At 36.1% G+C, this 19,264-nt stretch overlaps 1 protein-coding gene across 8 annotated transcripts in view; it reads right to left on the reverse strand.

Moving 5' to 3' along the window:
• The window catches only part of KLF12 (KLF transcription factor 12), a 618,595-nt gene that overhangs the window by 298,903 nt on the left and 300,428 nt on the right, over nt 1-19,264 (reverse strand). For all 8 annotated transcript variants that reach the window (XM_055360484.2, XM_055360485.2, XM_055360489.2 and 5 more), the window contains exon 2: nt 8,093-8,156. In XM_055360484.2, the coding sequence (XP_055216459.1) occupies nt 8,093-8,125 (33 nt within the window). In that variant the 5' untranslated portion in view covers nt 8,126-8,156. The remainder of the gene's footprint in view (nt 1-8,092; nt 8,157-19,264) is intronic.

Genomic DNA, 19,264 nt, shown 5'->3' on the forward strand with positions numbered 1-19,264 from the left:
AAATTTGTGTTTTTTTTCAAAACCACTAAGTTTGTGGTAATTTGTTACAGTGGCCATAGAAAACAAATTAAAAGCCTTTAATAAAAATAAATTCACTTTCATATTAAGTGTCTTGCTCTAAAAGCACAAATAGTTGAAGCAGCATGTTAAATATGAATAATCAATTGATTCTTAAATTGGAATTTTGAGAAACTTACACTCCATTAGACTATAAGACACACTGAAAAACTGATTATGTGTAAGACACAAAAAATCACACTTCTTGAATCAATAATTATTAATATTATTAAATAAAATTCTTTAGAAAAAGTAAGAAATTCTCACAACATCAGCTTGAGAGAAGGGAAGAAGCTGCCTTGTTAAAATAATATACAACTGTTGATACATAAAACTATATAGATATTATACTTCAATAAATGATTTTAATAATCAATTACTATGCTGCTTTAACACTATAATGTTCTCAGTAAGTAAAAAAATGTTAACTAAAATGATATTTGAAAGACACTTGTATCATTTTTATGATCACTCTTGAAAATTTCTGGTAAAATATAATAATTACTTTGGTAAGGTACTCTAAATAGCTTAGCTGAAGAACCACTATAATCAAGTGGCCAGAGAATGAAAATGTGTAAACAGGGAAGAGAAAAAGAAGAAGGGAGGGAGGGAGCAGACGTGGCAGAGGGGAGAGGGGAGAGGGAGAGGCAGAGAGAAAGAGGGGGGAGAGGAAGTGAGGGGAAGAGAGGAAATTGGAGAGAGGAGAGAAGAAGTGGGAGAGGAGAGAAGAAGTGGGAGAGGAGAGAGAAAGTGGGGGGGTAGAGGAAGTGGGAGGAAAGAGGAAGTGAGGGGAAGAGAGGAAATTGGAGAGAGGAGAGAAGAAGTGGGAGAGGAGAGAGAAAGTGGGGGGGTAGAGGAAGTGGGAGGAAAGAGGAAGTGGGGGAAGAGGAAAGAGGAACTGCAGGGAGAGGGAGGGCAGAGAGGGAAAGAGTGAGAGTGAGACAAGGAAGGAGAGGAAGGGAGAAAAAGAAATAAGCCTCAACAGATTCTGGCTGAAATGTAAATCTTTGACTTGTGTTTGTCATTTCAAATACTGTCTAAATAAAGATGTCATTTCCAGGGTCTCCCCTCTGCTTCCATGGCACATCAGTGCCCCTTAGGAGGAGAAGGGCTCCTGTCTTCCTTCATTCTGCCACTTCCAGTAGATCCCCTGGAATCATTGATTGTCACACATTTATCCTTAAGAAGAAATTTTTCAGGGTACTTTTGTGCCCAAAGAAAAAATATACCCTTTTGCATTTGCTAAGAATTTTTTCTAAACTAACTTTTCTTGGTTGCTCCCATTTCTTCCAGTCAGTGTCATACTGGCAACTCAAGGTCTAGCTCAAATGTCACTTTAAATGTGAAGCCTTCCAGAACCCACATCCCAATTCCCTGGCTCTAATAAATATATTATGGCACCAATCACATACAACTGTAGAAACTTATCTGCCCATCTCTGAGATAATGAAGTCTTCAAGGCAGAGTCTAAATACAATTTGTCTTTCTAGCCCAGTGTCTAACAAATAATAAATGCTAAATATATGTTTGAATTGTAGTATTTGCAACACTACAGGACAGAATTTGCCAACATTCTGTAAGTGAACCAATAACATATGCCTCAACTACCACAGCATATCCAATGTTATTTCCTCCAAGAGAACTGGTGATGATTCTATTCTTTATCAACACAGAGTAGAACAATTTGGAAGTCCCCAGTCAGACCCCAACACCAGAAGCTGCCATATAAGAAGAACACCTGGTACCCATCCCAGCATGCTCTTCAGTCAAAGGAAATAAAATATACAAATGCTGGTCTAAGTAGCCAATTTTCCTAAAGCTAAACTGACTATACTGTAAACATGACTAACACAGCTTAAAATGAAAAACACAGCTATTTTAATGAGCACTAGTAACTACCAGGCAATATGCAAATGCTTTAGAATTTTTTTCTCATTTAACCTTCACAATAATTTTATGGAGTAGGAACTATTACTGTTATTGCCATATCACAGACATGGCAACTGAAATATACAAGCAAAGTTGAACACTGGCAGAACCAGGATGGAAACCAGACAATCTGAGTACAAAGTCATTTTTTTAAACACCACAGCAAGTTCAATATTCTCCATGTGCCCCTTAAATCCATTTAAAAGGTTACTTATTCAAAATGGCAATGTAAAGGCATTTTTACAGCCTTCTTTTAAAACCCACTGAAAAAGGGCAAACCAAATAAAAAAGTAAAAAATAAACCCTCCACCTTTAGTGAAAGCTAAAAGTCACAAACTCAAATTCCCAATCAAAGCACATCTGTCAAATACTGTGAAATGTGAGAGGCAACTGGGAGCTGACAAACAGCTCCTCAAACCTCAAACAAAACACAGAATTTCCTAAAAGTAAAAATCACAGTTACACAAGACCTATTCAATGACCCTTTGATTAGAATAGACATCAGACTAAGTGAATACAGATCAATTTCTCAGAAAGCAGAGAAAGTGTTGTTGAAAGAACAAACACACAGGCACTGCCTTTTGTGGAGCCTAGCTCCCTCATGAAGGGGTTCATGTGCTCCCTCATGACGTGGCAGAAGGAAGGAAGACAGGAGCCCTTCACTTAAGGGGCACTGCTGTCCAATGGAAGCAGAGCAGACTCTGGACATGACACCCTTATTTACACAGTATTTGAAATAACAAAATCAAGTCAAAGATTTGCACTCACTAGCTCATACCCAAATCACCAGTGCTCCTGCTGATACTGTGCTCTGGCAAACACTAGCCCCATATAAAGATAGGCGATACTCAGGGAGAGTCCATGAGAACTGCAGGTAAAAGCAGCAAATACCAAAAGCCAGAGAGAAATGTAAGCAAGAGGCCAATGAAGAACAATCACAGGAGAAATAACCCAAGCAAACAGATGAGGAATTTAGACAAATATCTCTTCATAGACTCCAAAAAATTAAAATAATTACACATAAAAGTTTCTTTAAAAAAAAAGTTCAAGGCAGAGGTACAAGTGTAAGTTCAGGAAGTACAAGGGTTCACGTGATACAATAACAGAAAACTAAAAGAAACGAAAATAAGTCGACATAGCTATGAAATACAGCCACCTTGGGAACAAAAAAGTAAATAATTTAACTGAAAATATAGTTTTTTAAAAAGTTCAACTTGAAAGCACACTGAGTGAAATTAAAAAGTTAAAGATGAAGGCCACAGATATGGAAAATCAAGAAGAAACATCACACATATTATCAGGGTTACTAAAGAGAAGAACAAAATAGTGTACTTTAAATAAAATTTTAAAACCTCCTGTCATAAAAACAGACTCTACTTCTCAGAGATTAAGAGCAAGATCCAAGAAAAAATGGAACAGAATGACAAAAAGTAAAACAATTGATGAAATTCCTGAACTTTCAGGTTTAAAATAAATTGTTCATTAGCATCCTGGACAAAAAAAACAAAACAAGAACAAGTGAAAAGATCAGTTTGCTTCAAACTTCACAGTGACAACAAACGCCAGATGACAGGGAAGCCATGTCTCCATATTTCTGAGGGAAGTAATAATACTACATAGCTTTGATAATTACAATTAAGAATCATAAAATAAATGTGAATAACCTTAATTTTAAAAGAACAGTAAAACAAAAAGAGGAAAAAGGGAGTCAGGAAGAAACTTTGTTAATTTTCCCATCTTTCTAACAAAAAGTCAAAAGATTCTGTTTCAAGTTAAATTCAGTCATTTCAAAAAACAGAATTCAAAGTTTGGGTTTTTTTAAATTAACTGTTAAGTAATAATATCATTTTGGTAAAAGGATATTAATATGAAATTAATCTATTAGGCTTAAATTCAACTCTTATTTTTTTCATTCCATTGGAAGCAAACTAAAAAAATATTCTTTGTAAGAGATGCAAGGTATAAATATGATCTTATTTTTAAAAAAACCGTTTCTAATTATTTGTATGTATGTACACAGAGAAGCTATAAATAATGTTCACCGAATATGAACAGAAGATATGAGGCACGGAGATGATGGGGCTTTGCATGCTTTAATGGTTTTAAAATGAGCAACGCATCATCTTTTCAAATAATGAAGCTATTTCTCTCCTTCAATAATTCCATAATCTTTCCCAAATCTCTGCATATCATTTTGTTCCCATTTCCCAGATAAATAAGATACCCCAAACTGAAGTGACTTGACAGTAAAAGGAGTGACCCAATTCAAGACGGTATTTTAATAAATACTATGATACACATACTAGTTGGTATCATTATCAAGTCTATTGATGTGGCTCAATAAAAAAAAACTTTCAGTACGATTATATATGCCTGGAAATAGAATGAATGTAACACGAACTAAGAAATTCCAAGGCGTGCTCAACATAACACTAATGCTGCCAACCAAGTCTTACGGATAGTAGCCATGCACCAAGTGCATGTTAGAATTAATGACCTTTGAGGGCACTTCGATTTCTGAAAATGTCTGACTTTGTGATGTGAAATCATACAATGTCATGAAGCTCTCTTACACTAAAAAACAAATAATACCAATACCATGCACACTTTTAGAACTTGACAGTTTTAAATCTTTTTCACAAGTATGTCCTTTTTTCACACCCATAGCAACTCTTGAAATAGGCAGGACAGGTGTTATTAGTTCCTCTTTGCAGATGAGAAGGTTAAAATTCACAAAGGAGAGGGCATTGGGGTTCCAGATCAAACAGACAGATAATTGCAGAGCTAAGGCCTGCCTCTTTTTGATTCCACTTTTATTGTCCAGGCAACTACCCTACATACACTTACAGCAGCCAATGCTAACAACCCATTTCATTTACATTAATTGCAGCTTTTGGAGCAGCTATTGCTACTTAGTTCAAAATGGAAGAAAAGCTGGATTGCTGCTATTACAATCCCTCTATCCTGTGCGAAGAAAGAGCCTTGGAACTTGGAAAAGAAATTTAAAGCAACCACAAGCTACACAACCACCACTATCAAATAAACCCTTTTTGTGTGGCATGAAATCGCTCACAGAAAGGCTTGCTCTTGTTCTCTTGATTTCCAAATGCATAAAGTAAAAGTCATCCCACTGCTAATGCTAGGTGGTTAGGCAGCTGTTCATCAGAGGTAGTCGCAAAGCAAAGTTTTAATGTGAACTCTGATAAGCTGGACTAATGTATATGTGGGATGGGTATGTTCTGAACACCTGCTCTAAGCCAGCTGCTGAGAAGCACTGGGTAAACATATTGAAATGGCTGGGGGAAAGAAAAATGAAGCAAAACAAGGAGCCAGGTCCACAACAAGCCACCATATTCACAGAGAGGACAACTGCTGAAATACGCTGAAGTGTGTATCCACCAGATTTTATGCTGGTATTTGTGAGCAGGAAATAATGGACAACAGGAATCTTCTTAGAATTTATTTGTCGTTTTCTAAAGGCAGATGGTAAAGGGACAAATCCAAGTGCAATGAAGCTGAGTAAAGGAAGTAACTTAATGAAGTAAAGAAAAACTTAATGCAAAAGTTGTGTTTGTTTTTTGTTTGTTTTTGTTTTTGTTTTTAAGGAAAGGGTGGATGAAGACTGCTCCTGAAAGTAAAACTCTCAGTATGGACACAACAGAAATTTTATAAATCCCAAGTAGGCTATTTAAATTTTAGAACCTAAGCAGAAAGGCATAGCGTGATATTCTGTGGCTCTTGGCAGGATTTTGTCACCACTGGCAAACTGGAAACGTACAAAACAGTTGTAAAAGCCATATTCAAATCCCTTTTCAACTATGGCAATGCAGCTTCCACTTCTGACATTTTAAAAACTTCATCTTAATACTGACTTTGTCAATGTATTTGAAATGTAAAAAAAGATAAATTTTCAAACTCTGCAATCTTCTCCCTGAATCAGACTTTGTTAAAACTAACAGCATCTGATTCAAGCAGACTTAAAAACAAGCATCAATGTATTCTCTGTTCAAAGGCATCTACAATGGATAAAATGTATGAAAAATCATTTTTTAAACACACAGCAGTGAGGCTGGGCACAGTCACTCACGCCTGTAATCCCAACACATTGGGAGGCCAAGGTGGGAGGATCACTTGAGGTCAGATGTTCAAGACCAGCCTGGCCAACGTGGTGAAACCCTGTCTCTACTAAAAATACAAAAAATTAGCTAGGCAACATGTCACGCACCTGTAATCCCAGCTACTTGGGAAGCTGAGGCAGGAGAATGTTTGAACCCAGAAGGCAGAGGTTGCAGTAAGCCGAGATCGCGCCACTGCATTCCAACCTGGGTGACAGAGCGAGACTCCATCTCAATGGGACAAACACATTAAATTAAATACTCACTGCTCCTGTCTCCTTAAAGACTTCTGAATTCATGAATTATGAGCTATAAGGCACAATTGTTCAGAATGAATCACATAAATTATAGTCAATCATAATATTTTCAGGGTTTATCCTCAGGGTAACTAGTAACACAATGATTCTTTTTGCCATCATCTTCATTTGTCATAATAAAAATTAGTTACAGAACAATGACACTGCCAAAATTTATAAACTTACAAAGCTAACATTGATCTTTTCAAATATAAAAATTTAATGACAACTGAACAAAAACATAAAGAAATACTATCTCAACATCATTTCTAAAGGAAAGGGATAATAAATACATTTTGCATGATAGGTAAAGAACATTTCCATGTTTACATAGAGAAAAGTAAATTTATTACCTTTGCCACTCTAGTCTTAAGGAATACATAAAATTTTTAACTTTACTGTATAAATGGAATTATCACTGGTATGCTGGAGCTAACTCATCCCCTGCTCATGAGAGCCAATTGTTGAATTTTAAGGAATCTTGCAAGCCAGGTGGTAAAGCCTTGAAACCATCCATAATGGGAATAATTACACCACAGGAATTGACAAACACTACAATCAGGCCTCTCTTCTCCCCTCCTTCTCCCAGAGAACCACTTTACTAACACACCACTGATCCACATGCAAATAAGTCCACAGTACAGTTAATCCTCACAAAGTGAATGCACCCACACAGGCAACACTGAGGTCATGAAAAAGAACATTACTGATACCTGCAGAAGTCTCCCTTGAACAATATCTGAATCAATATCCCTCCACAGGTCTAAACACTTTACAAATACTAGAAAGGAGCAATTTTAGCAATGAGGATGGAAGAAGGCAATTTAAGTGAAAGATACAACCTTGAAAATCACTTGTAAGTAGCTGCGAAGGTAGGCTGGCAGAAAAAGACATAGCAAGTTGTGCATTGATTTGGAAGCAGCAAGAGTAATATGGGAAGGAAAATATGAAATTGTATTGCTGAGCAGCTACATGAGGAATTATGAGGCACATGCTTCTGTATGAGACCTGTTCAGTGTAAAACCCTACTTACGAAATAGAGATGGTTTAACATATTGTAATTCTCTTAGTGTCACCTATGATTTTTACATTGTAACCAGTAGAAACTACAAGAAAATCTCAATTACCACAAATAAGGTAATACCCATCATTTGAGGACTGTTGAAATTCACAGCGCTCCCCCGCCACACTTTAATTCATACTGTATTTGTAAGAAACCAAATATTAAAGTTTTCCATGATGATCCTACTTCTAGGAGAAAAGCAGAGACTTCAGGGGCATAGGACTGCATTTGACAGCAATCATGCACCATATGGCACTGGTATTAGAATTATGTTTGTAGAAAACTGATGTATATTAAACAAAATCTGGCTTCTTTTTTTGTACCAGTGATCAGTTGCATCAAGCAGTTTTCCATTTTTTAATATTCATCTGAAAGTTGATTCTTAAAATACCAGCTTAAGTTCTGGAAAAGAATTACAGCTAGACTTGCAGGAAAAAAATGAGGAGTTGCGTCCATATAATTTTTTAAGGGGCTAAAAGGAAAAATTACATTTTACAGATAGATATGCACATGTAAGTACTGACCTCTGTCTCGTATTCACACAAGAAAGTACTCTAATGAGAATAAACTGCCCAAAAGTAATGCTCAGGTAGCAATATTTTCAATGCAATTTTAACATCTGACTAACCAACCTTTATTGTTTTTCTCTTCATATGGATATTCATTCATCCATTTGTTCTTAGAGTCACATTGATCCTGCAAGAAAAACACAAAGACAAATGATGAGAGAAAGTTCTACAACTTGATGTTATTGCTCCTTTGGGGAAAAAAATACATCTTAATTCTACAGTTCCTTAAGCTCGTGATCATAGAGCTGAGGAATATCTTTTCTTCAGCTATGTGTTGTTGGCTTGCTCTTCAGCAGCCATCAAAGGGCAAAATGCAGTAGAGGGAAAAACACCAGCTATGACACTAGGACAAGATCCTGGGCACTAAATAATTAAGACCTAGACAAAAATGAGGGAGGAAGGGAGGAGGAGAATAAAAAGAAAGGGATGCAACAGAGAGAGACAGCTGAGGAGAAAATGGCCAAGAAAAAAAAGGTTTATAAGTAAATTTCCTGTATAAAAGAGAAGTCCCAAATACTCAAACTGGAACCCTTGGCTTCATTATTCTTAGCAACTGAGAGAATTTAAAGTAATGTCGTTTCATTGGGGAAATGATTATTTCTGTACAGTTGATACAAATATGCAAAATAATGAATACAAATAAATTCGGTGGTTCCATGTCAGCCAATACCCAAGTAACTTTAAAAAAATGATCTAAATTAATATGTCCCTTCTTTTAAAAATTAAATATAAATTAAATATTTATGTGGTTTCTAAAAGGTCCAAAATCTCCAGGACCATTAGGATCTCACCAAATCATTAAATATTATTGGGCTGGGGAGTTCTGATTATAATAGACCATTTGCCCTATTTGGATATATCTTACAAGTCTTCCTATGTATTCTCTCTCAGCATTATGTTACTTGCTTCAGAATTTCCATTTCATGAGGCAAATTTTCTTTGGCATTCAGTTGAGCCAGCTTATTAGGCACAGTTGACTTTATTTTTCGTTTGGAATTACACTCAAGACGGGACACACCCTGGAGTTCTCAGCAGCGCCCATTCTGTGCCAATGTCTATGGGCCGTAGCACTGGGCCTGGTTTCCTGTGTATGTTTCCATACATTTGAAAAGAACTCACTCACTCATAAAGGCCTTAAATGAAATGCAGCAGAGTTCACAAGCTACATAGGCTTGACCAGTGAAGGAAACTGGCCTTTAATTTTATTCCAGTTTTAAATATATATGTCTCTCTTGCTATAACAATGTCTCAAAACATGTCCCCTAATATGCACTACAGCTTTTACCAGGCAGGCTACTAAAAAGGCAATCCAACATTTTAATATTATAGTGGCAGACTAAAAACATTCTCTTGAAATTCAGAGTATAATTCCTCTATTTAACATGATTAAACCATAACATGGTATCCTTTGAAATACTTAAAAAGTCACCTAACACACAGTGTTCTCAAAGATGTTTTGTCCTTTCTAGTCTTCAAAATATATCTAATCCAATCGGTTCCAACTTCTTAGCCGAATGTTCAATCAAGGTACATCAAAACCTGGCTCATTATTTTTCACAGGGTAGTTCTATAATTTTTTTAATTTAATGTGCCATAGGCATGTTCTCATATAAACTTAATAATGCTTAATCCAAAAATTCATAATACTCCACTGAGGGAATATATCATTATTTACTTCTTAACTTTTGCCTTATAATTTGTGACTTTTATTACGAATCACACATAAACACCCTTCCGTGTAAATCTGGTGTGCACCAGAGTCTCTGCTGGTCTGAATGATGACTTTAGGCAAATGGAAAGGATGCCTCCTCTGGACAGACACAAAGAGCCTCCAATCAGGAAGAAGGCAAGGCCTGCAAGCAGAGCCCACCGCAAACTACAACCACCACTCCCCCAGGTAACCTCATCCTACACTACCACACTTAGCTGTACCAATTTATATTCCCACTAGGAGAAGACTTAAGGATGAAACTGATCAGAGGTAAATTTTATAACCAAGGTAAAAGTTAGATAATGTCAAGGTTCTTACGAACCCCTGTCTTAGTCCCAAATCTTACAGCATGGCTCTTTGTGGTTTGTCATACCATCTATATTTGCAAACTTCTACAATTTAAATTTATATTTCTGTAGTTTTTAAAGCACGGGACGGCCTGATACAAAACTAGTTTTTGCTTTCCATCCAATTCAGGCTCCCAAGAGAGTGTTCAAGATTCATCTCTTGCCTTTCAGCCCCTCATACTTTAAGTAGCACAAATGAAGGTAACAGATGAGGACACAGATTAGAGTTGAGAAGACCTGTCTGTCCCTAGTCTCACCTCTATTATCTTCCAGCTGTGTGAACTTAAGCAACTCATTCAACCTCTTTGATGCCCAGTTTTCTTCTCCAAGAAGCAAGGATAATAATAATAATAATACCTGCTTTATATACTTGCCTACTCTAATTGCAGTAATGTTTATACAGCAATCTGTAAAATGTTAAATGTCATACGTGTAAGAATTACCACTTTTTAATCAACAGCCTAGATATCGAATAGGAAATAAAGATTTCTCTAAATGGAGGCCACATGATAGAACAGATGCATCTCTAATTTTATTCATGCTAAGGGGCCTTTAGTTTTTCCCCCCAATCCCTATCAAAAGCAAGGCATGATATAAAATAGGAAAATGGCACATTTCCAATAACAGTTAATAGCTCATCAATTTCCAAATTAAATTTACTTAGCTCTGCCAAATAGGTTTCTGAAATTATCCAGTAAATCTTCCCAAAGCACAGAAGTTTTAAAGGCCAGTGGCCTCATCAAAATGCTCATGACGCATGGTTTTGGTCCTCATTTTCCTGGCTTCAAAAATGTTTCTCAATTGTCATTAGGTGAAGAAAAGCAAAGGATTGGTCGCTTATTTCAATATGAAAAACATGAAAAATGGCAAGGCATAAAATATTACACTTTTGAAAGTATTTTAAGATTACTTTTAAACCAAAATATTGCTGCCAGGAACCATGGATAAATACTCATGGTTTTAGAGGAGAGACTGGAGAAATTCCAGTTACACCTGTTTCTCTTCAGTAGCTGCAAGCAATAGAGAATGATTTTTAAATTCTTTCCTTTCTCTTTTTCTGTCTTGAAATTTCCACATATGATCACTCAAGTTCCTTTATAACTCAAAGACAGTACACCCTGGACAACAGAAGTGACCTTGGCCATAGTGAAAGTGAATGCTATCCACTTTAACAAATAAGCAGCTACTCTGTCACAATTACCTCAGAGTACAGGCATTATATTATACTACAGTACCAGATTGCTTGCTCTTCATCACATCTTAAATGATCTATTATGTTCTCAGTCTTTAAAGGTTAGTGTTTAATACATTTTAAATGTATTAAAATGGACCCATAAGTATACTTGTTGCTAGATCCTGAGAATCCCTTTATGTATCTTTAAATAGAGACAGAGAAACACACTAGACATCTAACTAGCCAGGGATTCCACTCTCTGCTCAAAGGTAATTTAGTTGCTCTGTTTCGAGTGAATTGAATGGTGGTGCTGATATAGTAATCTTATTTGGAATTCTGTCTTCTAGATTCAAGTTTACAAATCACTGCTTCATTAGTTATGATCTTGTGTTTTCCAGCACCGATTTTAAAAATCAACTAATAAAGGTTTACATACATATTCAATTCAGTTACTGTAATTTTTAAAGCCAACCAGGGAAGTTGACAGGCAGGCTTTGTGCATGTCAGTCTGTGATGTTATGTAACAGGTCCAAGTTTGCCTTGCTCTGCGCATCAAGGTTTCTACCACATAAGTTGCTTTTTTTCTACTTAAAGCTATTTCTGTTTCATCTGTCGCAGTGAGTTATCTTGGGAACTAAAAATATTTGAAGGTTAATCTAAATATTTCTGGAGATAAATGCAAATCTAAGTGCTACGTTTTCATAGCTATTTTGACTAAAAATGAAAAGTAGCTAAAGACACAAAGAAGAATGCTTGTTGCTAGGTGACAGGTGACACCTACTGTATCTCTTCTGAACTTGTACAGCATGACACATCTTACTACCAAGAAGAGGCACTTGGATTTCCACTGGACACACATAATTCTCTACAGAGAAGCAAACTAGAGTTTTTCAACACAGGACACAGTTAGCAAATCATGGCTATAGGAAAAGAGATGCCTCTCACAATAGGAGCGAATAGTACTTTCCATTTCAGGTACACATTTTCAAGTAAAGTCCACACATGAAACACATTTAACTTTCACAATTCATGATTAAGCATTAAAAAGTGATAACAGACATCACTTCAATTAGGGTAGGCGGAGTCCATAAAGAAAGCATTATTCTCCTATAAGTATCCAATGCTCACTAAATTTAGTAATACAAGGCCATCATAGTAAAGATCTCATAAGTTAAAAAAAGAAAGCACAAAAAGCTTCTAAGATTTCCTGGACATATTTTACAATTACACACCTACTTTCTAGCATATATCCCTTCCTTCAGACAAAAACCCAGGCATAGGCCGGGCACAGTGGCTCACGCCTGTAATCCTAGTACTTTGGGAGGCCCAGGTGGGCAGATCACGAGGTCAGGAGATCAAGACCATCCTGGCTAACATGGTGAAACCCCATCTCTACTAAAAATACAAAAAAAAATTAGCCAGGCGTGGTGGTGGGCGCCTGTAGTCCCAGCTACTCTGGAGGCTGAGGCAGGAGAATGGTGTGAACCCGTGAGGCGGCGCTTGCAGTGAGCCGAGATCGCTCCGCTGCACTCCAGCCTGGGCAACAGAGGGAGACTCCACCTCAAAAAGACAAAACCAAAAACCCCAGGCACAAAGTTCCACCCTCTCTCCTTTGACTCATCAGGCAATCCAGGTGACAATACGGAAGTTGCAGGAACTCCATCATATCCAGCATGTCAGGATCTCACATGAACGAATGGCATATTCCACTCCATGTGAGAAAGGCTGTGATGCCATCATGGAAAAGATCTAGCTTTGAAAGCCAGAAAGAAGGAACATCAGCCTTAACACTTGGGAGTAATGTGACCTGGGGTAAGTTGTTTCCACTTTACGTGCTCCTTTTGCCCCCTTGTTAAACTGGTATCATAAGCCCTCCTCCCCACTTTTTTTAAAGCTAAGAATATTAAAAAAGAGAATGTGTATACCAGAATGTCTGGTATATAATGGGTATTCAAGAAATGTCACTCCTATTTCTACCCCCCTACATTTATAATCAAGTGCCCAAACTCCTTTTCCACTTCAGCTTTCCTGAACACTAGGAAAAGCTATGTCCGAAACCTGATATAAAGTTATACTTCCTCAATATCACCTTCAACCATACTTGCTTATACGAAGGTCCTGGGATCCACAGAAAATGGAATCTCCACTCTAGGATCTCAGAGTATAGTGTTCATAATTCCTCCATTAAGAAAATTCAAAGATGCAACAGCCAATGGAAATAGGAGAAAGAGATTTCAGAGGTCAGCAATAACCCACATTCAATAAAGATCCCCTTGTAATTCTGTTCGTTGCATAAGTCGACTTAAAATACTTCATTTATAAAACTGTCCCCATTTCCAGTTTTATGTTTCCTTGAAATTACACTTCCACCCAAGGATTCTTCACTACTTAAAATAGCAGATACTACTACAGAAAGTAAAATTTAATAATTAAAGTCCCACTTGGAGTAAGGTATGCCCCAAAGCTTGAGCAGTCACTTAAGAACAGAGCTCACTGAATAAACAGCCCATTTTCAGAAGGAGAAGGTAAAGCAAAAGCACACTGACATGGAAATTACTCTTTTAATCTGTTTTCAGCTTCCGTTTCATTATACCCCATCATTCTGTGCACCCAGAGAACAAATAAGTCTTTAAAAGAAAGTAACCATAGCAAATGAATTAAGCATTTCTTTTACATATATTGTACTCAATATAATGGTTTGAAAAGTAATTTATGCTATGCTCAGATTCAAATGTAATTGCCATTTTATCAGGACTGCGTAGTCAAAAATCTGATTTGTACTGCAAAGGATTGACAAGATGATTAAATTTTGTCTTTGTATGTTTAATTTATGTGATTTAAATTGTAACAAAATATAAACATGCGCCATTTGGACGTGCACGTAAGTACCATAAGTACTACCACATGTAGTACTGCATTCTGCCAAAAGTAACTTGGCCACACACACATTTGCACTGCCAGATGAAGAACACTCACATCTTTCTCTTAATCCCATCTATCAGGAGGCATTTTTAACTATCATGCTGAAGATGTTAAAATCTTTGGGGTTTTGAGAGGCTGGTGGAAGGAAGGGAAGAATAGGGTGCCCATTTACCCAGTAATCTCCAGCACTACTTGTAAAATGTAGCTGTGTGATGTATACATAGAATGCCAAATTAAAAATATTGAAAGCAACTGAAAATAAAATCAAACACATATTTGGTACCAATTACAAATGCATAGTTCACACAGCCTAAGAATTCCTCTACTACTTCACTTCAACGGGTGTTGTTGGAACACAGCTAGGTACAGGACATTATGGGGTAAACAGTTAAAAGTTTTAGATACTAGAGATCTATGACACAATCAAGAAAAAATAAGTTGCTTTGCTCAGTATGCAATATACATATTTGGCTTTCCTATTAATTGTTGCCTGTATGCTTAGGCTGCCAATGCTAAGCAAGATAAATCCTATTCAAATGCATAGTAAACAGTTTGCTTAGTGAATAAATTTATTTTCTAGCCCATCACAACAATAGTTGATTAAAATATGTTGCTCTTATCCACACTTTTGAATTAATTCATGTGAAATAAAACAAATATTTATTAAATTGTGGGGAAAACATTCCATCAAACTGTGAAACTTGAGTAGAAAAACAAATGGTACATGCTTAATTATGGTTGACATTTAAATGAAATTTGCATTCTCAAAATATTTTGCGATAATTAGAAAATATTAGAAGACAAAGTATTTTAGGAAACTTTATGTTCAATCTCTTTGCACATCTGAGCCAAAGGAACTTTTAACAAAGGTAGATTTTATAATATAATTTGAAAGATCAAAGGACTTAATAGATTTGTTTTACTGACATGTTGACATAGTGGTCCAGAAATGAGACACTTTATTTGATATTTTTAATGATTATCTTACAGGTTGCCGAGTGCCTTACTGAACAATAGCTCTGACTGGCTGAATTCATCAATCCAAGTTTGTGTATTTAGATATCATCTATGTATCTCAGAATCTGCTCCTCATCACACAGCTAGCTGTCATAATACATAATCAATTAGTATTTCTCAACAAGCAAATCAGTAGACTGTCAAAGGGATTGCTTAACCATATGCTTCTCTCATTACTACATAATCCCAGAAAATAAAAGTAACATTTGTTTAGAATGACAAATTATTTTCTTATTTATTTACTTTTTTATTTTTATTTGTTTTCGAGACAGGGTCTCACTCTGTCATCCAGACTGCAGTGCAGTAGCACCATCATGGCTCACTGCAGCCTCAACCACCCCAGACTCAGGTGATCCTCCTGCCTCAGCCTCTTGAGTAGCTGGGACTACAGGCTAGCGCCACCACATTCGGCTAATGTTTTGTAGAGACGGAGTTCTGCCATGTTGCTTAGGCTGGTCTCAAATTCCCAGGCTCAAGCAACATTCTTGTCTCAGGCTCCCAAAGTGCTGGGATTACAGGCATGAGCCACTGTACCTGGTCTGATTCTTACTATAAGAATCAAAAACGACTCCTTTAAAAATGGAAAAATACTAAAATTGAAGAAGGTCAACTCAACCATATTCTAGCAACTGCTGGCAGGTAATAAAAGTCACTGATTTATAATAGTGATGCACATTACATGGCAAACACATTCTGTTATCAATTCACACATGAACTGCCTATATGCAAAGAACTGAGAACATCAACAATAATAATACTCCATGGAACCTGACACACAGAAGCTCACAGTCAACAAAGGTGGGCTGAATATGGATAAGTGACATAATTATAACACTAATATCTACCATCTCTTGAATGTTTTACCATATGGTTAACAATGACTAGGTACTTTTACATATATTATTTAATTGAATTCATGGAAGAACCATAGTTATTCCAGGGAAGTTGAACTGATGTCATTTTATAACAAAAGTAAGTGATTAAAGTTAACATTCTGTAATTCAGATCAAGATGCCATCCTTAGTAACATCATAGGAGCTCTGGTGAAAGAACAGAGTATAGTGGGAAGTGGAAGGAAATCAGTTTAGTTTCACAGAAGTGCTTACACAAAGCTGAGTCTTGAAAAATGGGGAAGACAAGACATTTCAGGGAAAAGAGATGGATTGGGTAGTAGATTTAAGTCTGAATTTGAGAATAATCATACATGTATGTGAAAATATGCATACCTTACAAAGAATATATGTGTCTATTAGAGTGAGTACCCCATGAGTTAACATATTAGTCAGCCTATCCAACTGAATCCAACTGAAAGAGGGACTCTAATGTGGAAAAGAAGCCTGTGATATGAAAGGGGGATTCATTTCAGGGAAATAATAAAAGCAATTCTGAAAGTCTAACTTCTGTGTCTCAGGTGTGTATCTGTCTTACAATGCAAAGGGATTTATTAGGCATGCTAAATCAGGACCACTAAAATATAATTTCAATTTTATGAAAAAATGACTAAGAATTATGGCATGTTCCACATGATTCTTGATATTTCTGACACTGCTGGCCAAAGATCAAATATTGCACAGTATTTATTTAAATATGAATCAATGAAAATATGCTTACAGATGGTGTTACTGCACATGTACACATACACGGCTAAGCTTTACTGAAAATACAGACAGAAGATAAAATCCTGCAGAATAAGTTATGTAAGTTTCACAAATACTCCAAAAAATTAAATAATTTTGAAAAATATTGTAGCAGCCAAGGAATGTCAATGGCATTTTCAAAAGTAATCCCAAAACAAAAACTGCCCCACTGCAGGCTTAAAAACCTATTTGGAGACACACACAAAACTAATACGTTCACAAGTGAAATGACATGATCAAATAATTATTGAGAGTAAGCATGTTAAGGGCTCACACGTATCCCCCAATAAGAATAGGGAATGTATTTTTATATTTTAATTTAAATACAGTATCATTCAAAAAACACCAGGTTTTTTAAAGAATCCTTTCAGTTCTCTAACTTTATTCCCAAAGGTGGCTAAACACATCTTGGGAGATACAGGAAAGGAAAGCCACTAGCCAACAAACTGAATTAAAATTGTTCAGGGTGGAATGGTATCAAATTCCAGTAGTAAAAGTAGTAGTGGTGACAACAGTCCTGGCATCAGCAAATATTTAATATGAATTTACTATGTGCTAGCAACTGTTCTAACTACTCTATTGTCTATTAACTTGCATTAATCCTCACAACCTTGTGAAGCGGGTGGAATTATTAGTCTCATTTTACAGATGTGGAAACACAGAGAAGTAACTTGCCTAACAAGCGGCAAAGGCAGAATTTTGAAACTTGTAGTTTGGCTCCAGTCTTCATGATTTTAAGTACTGTAACTTAAATGATGATTCTTATAAATAATCTTGGTATAACTTCATCATGCAATGCACAGCAGTGTGGTATCTTTATTTGTAGAAAATATGCAGAAAGCCAACAGCAACAAGAGAGTTTTGGTGTTTTCCCCTCAAGCAGTTTAAAATAAGATATTTCTAAACTAATGACATAAACTCAGATGCTTTTCCAATGAAGGAAAAGAAAAACATATTCCAAATCTGAGATTATTTGAAATCGTGCCCAATATTACAATAAAGCCAGTATTTTAAGTTTCTCCACTAATTAGAAATTAATCCTTTCCTTAAATCATTTAAGGTTTGGGGGATTTTTCAAAGATTTTAAAATTTGTGTGTAAAGTTTCCTACATGAAACTTAGGATTAATGAATGAAAATTCTCTTTCTCCTTTCCTCACCAATGATATCCAAACCTGTGCACAGACCAAAAAAAAAAAAAGGGAATTTAACTTTCACTTCACAAATAAACTGCATTGATAATGTCTTTAAAATAAAAGTCAATTTTGAAAATACATTTCAAAAAAGTATTTCTAACCTGTGCTTGAGGCTGTTACCCTAAACAACTATAAATTACATAATTTGAAAAAGTAATTTATGCATAGTTTTGGCAAAATATTTCCCTCAACTCTTAGATTCTTTGCTGATTCTGAAGGTACTGCTATGAACATAATATTAAACAATCTCAGTAAGGTAACCAAATAATAAAGAGCCTACATCTCATTTTAAAAGCTAAGCAAATAAACTTCAATGCTGTCAAATAGTTAACTTCCTAAAATGATTGAAATATAGAAAAATAAAGAAATATAAAGGAACTATAAAATCTCTATAATCATATGTACTAATTCTCCTTTACATAACTATACATAAATAAATATCCCTGCCTATCAGTGAGGATTCAAAGGTGAAAAAAGACATCGTATAACATATATTTCAAAATTTAAAAAGGCTGGCAGCGGTATGCTGCACTTTGGGGAAGCACCAATAAATCAAATCTGCGAACAGTAGGCACCAGGTGTGTGGTTTGACACAGTTCATCTCTCCATGAAGCCAGGATGGAGGATTAAAATAACTGCATTTCAGTTCAGGAAAACCAAGTAGATGACAACTTACTAGAAATCGGGAATACAGCTATGAAGTATATACATGACTCTGTTCAACTTTAACATGAAAAGCGCAGCCATACAGCATCTAAATGAATACAAGAGCCACACAAAGGGCATGGCACATACTATTTGGAGATCTTTGTAAATGGCAATCTTTGTCCAAAACATACAAATTTCCTTCATCACGTAAGGTTGCTGGTTGCTAACCTCTATAATGGTGTTTTTGTATTTACCCATAAGCTTCAAATTACAACATGCTTCAGTCTTCAGCTTCATAAGATGCTTTATACTACATACTACTACTTCAAGTATTCTTTTTAAAGGCTTTTGATCTGGCTCAGGGTGCTTCCCTTCCTGTCACCACATCTGGGTTCTCATTCTATACTCTCCTCCAGCATAGAAGTCATCTCTCCTGCCGTAAAAATATTCAGATGTTTACTACACAACACTTTAGTTTTGGCTAGTTCTACTGCTTCATGTAGTTGCAGAACAATTTCTGTCATTGCTCAGACATGTAATCACAACCTATTAACTATTTTATCCACTCCCTCTCCGCCATGGTCT

This window comes from Gorilla gorilla, chromosome 14, assembly GCF_029281585.2.
Source record: "Gorilla gorilla gorilla isolate KB3781 chromosome 14, NHGRI_mGorGor1-v2.1_pri, whole genome shotgun sequence".
In the NCBI taxonomy this organism is placed as follows: Eukaryota; Metazoa; Chordata; class Mammalia; order Primates; family Hominidae; genus Gorilla; species Gorilla gorilla.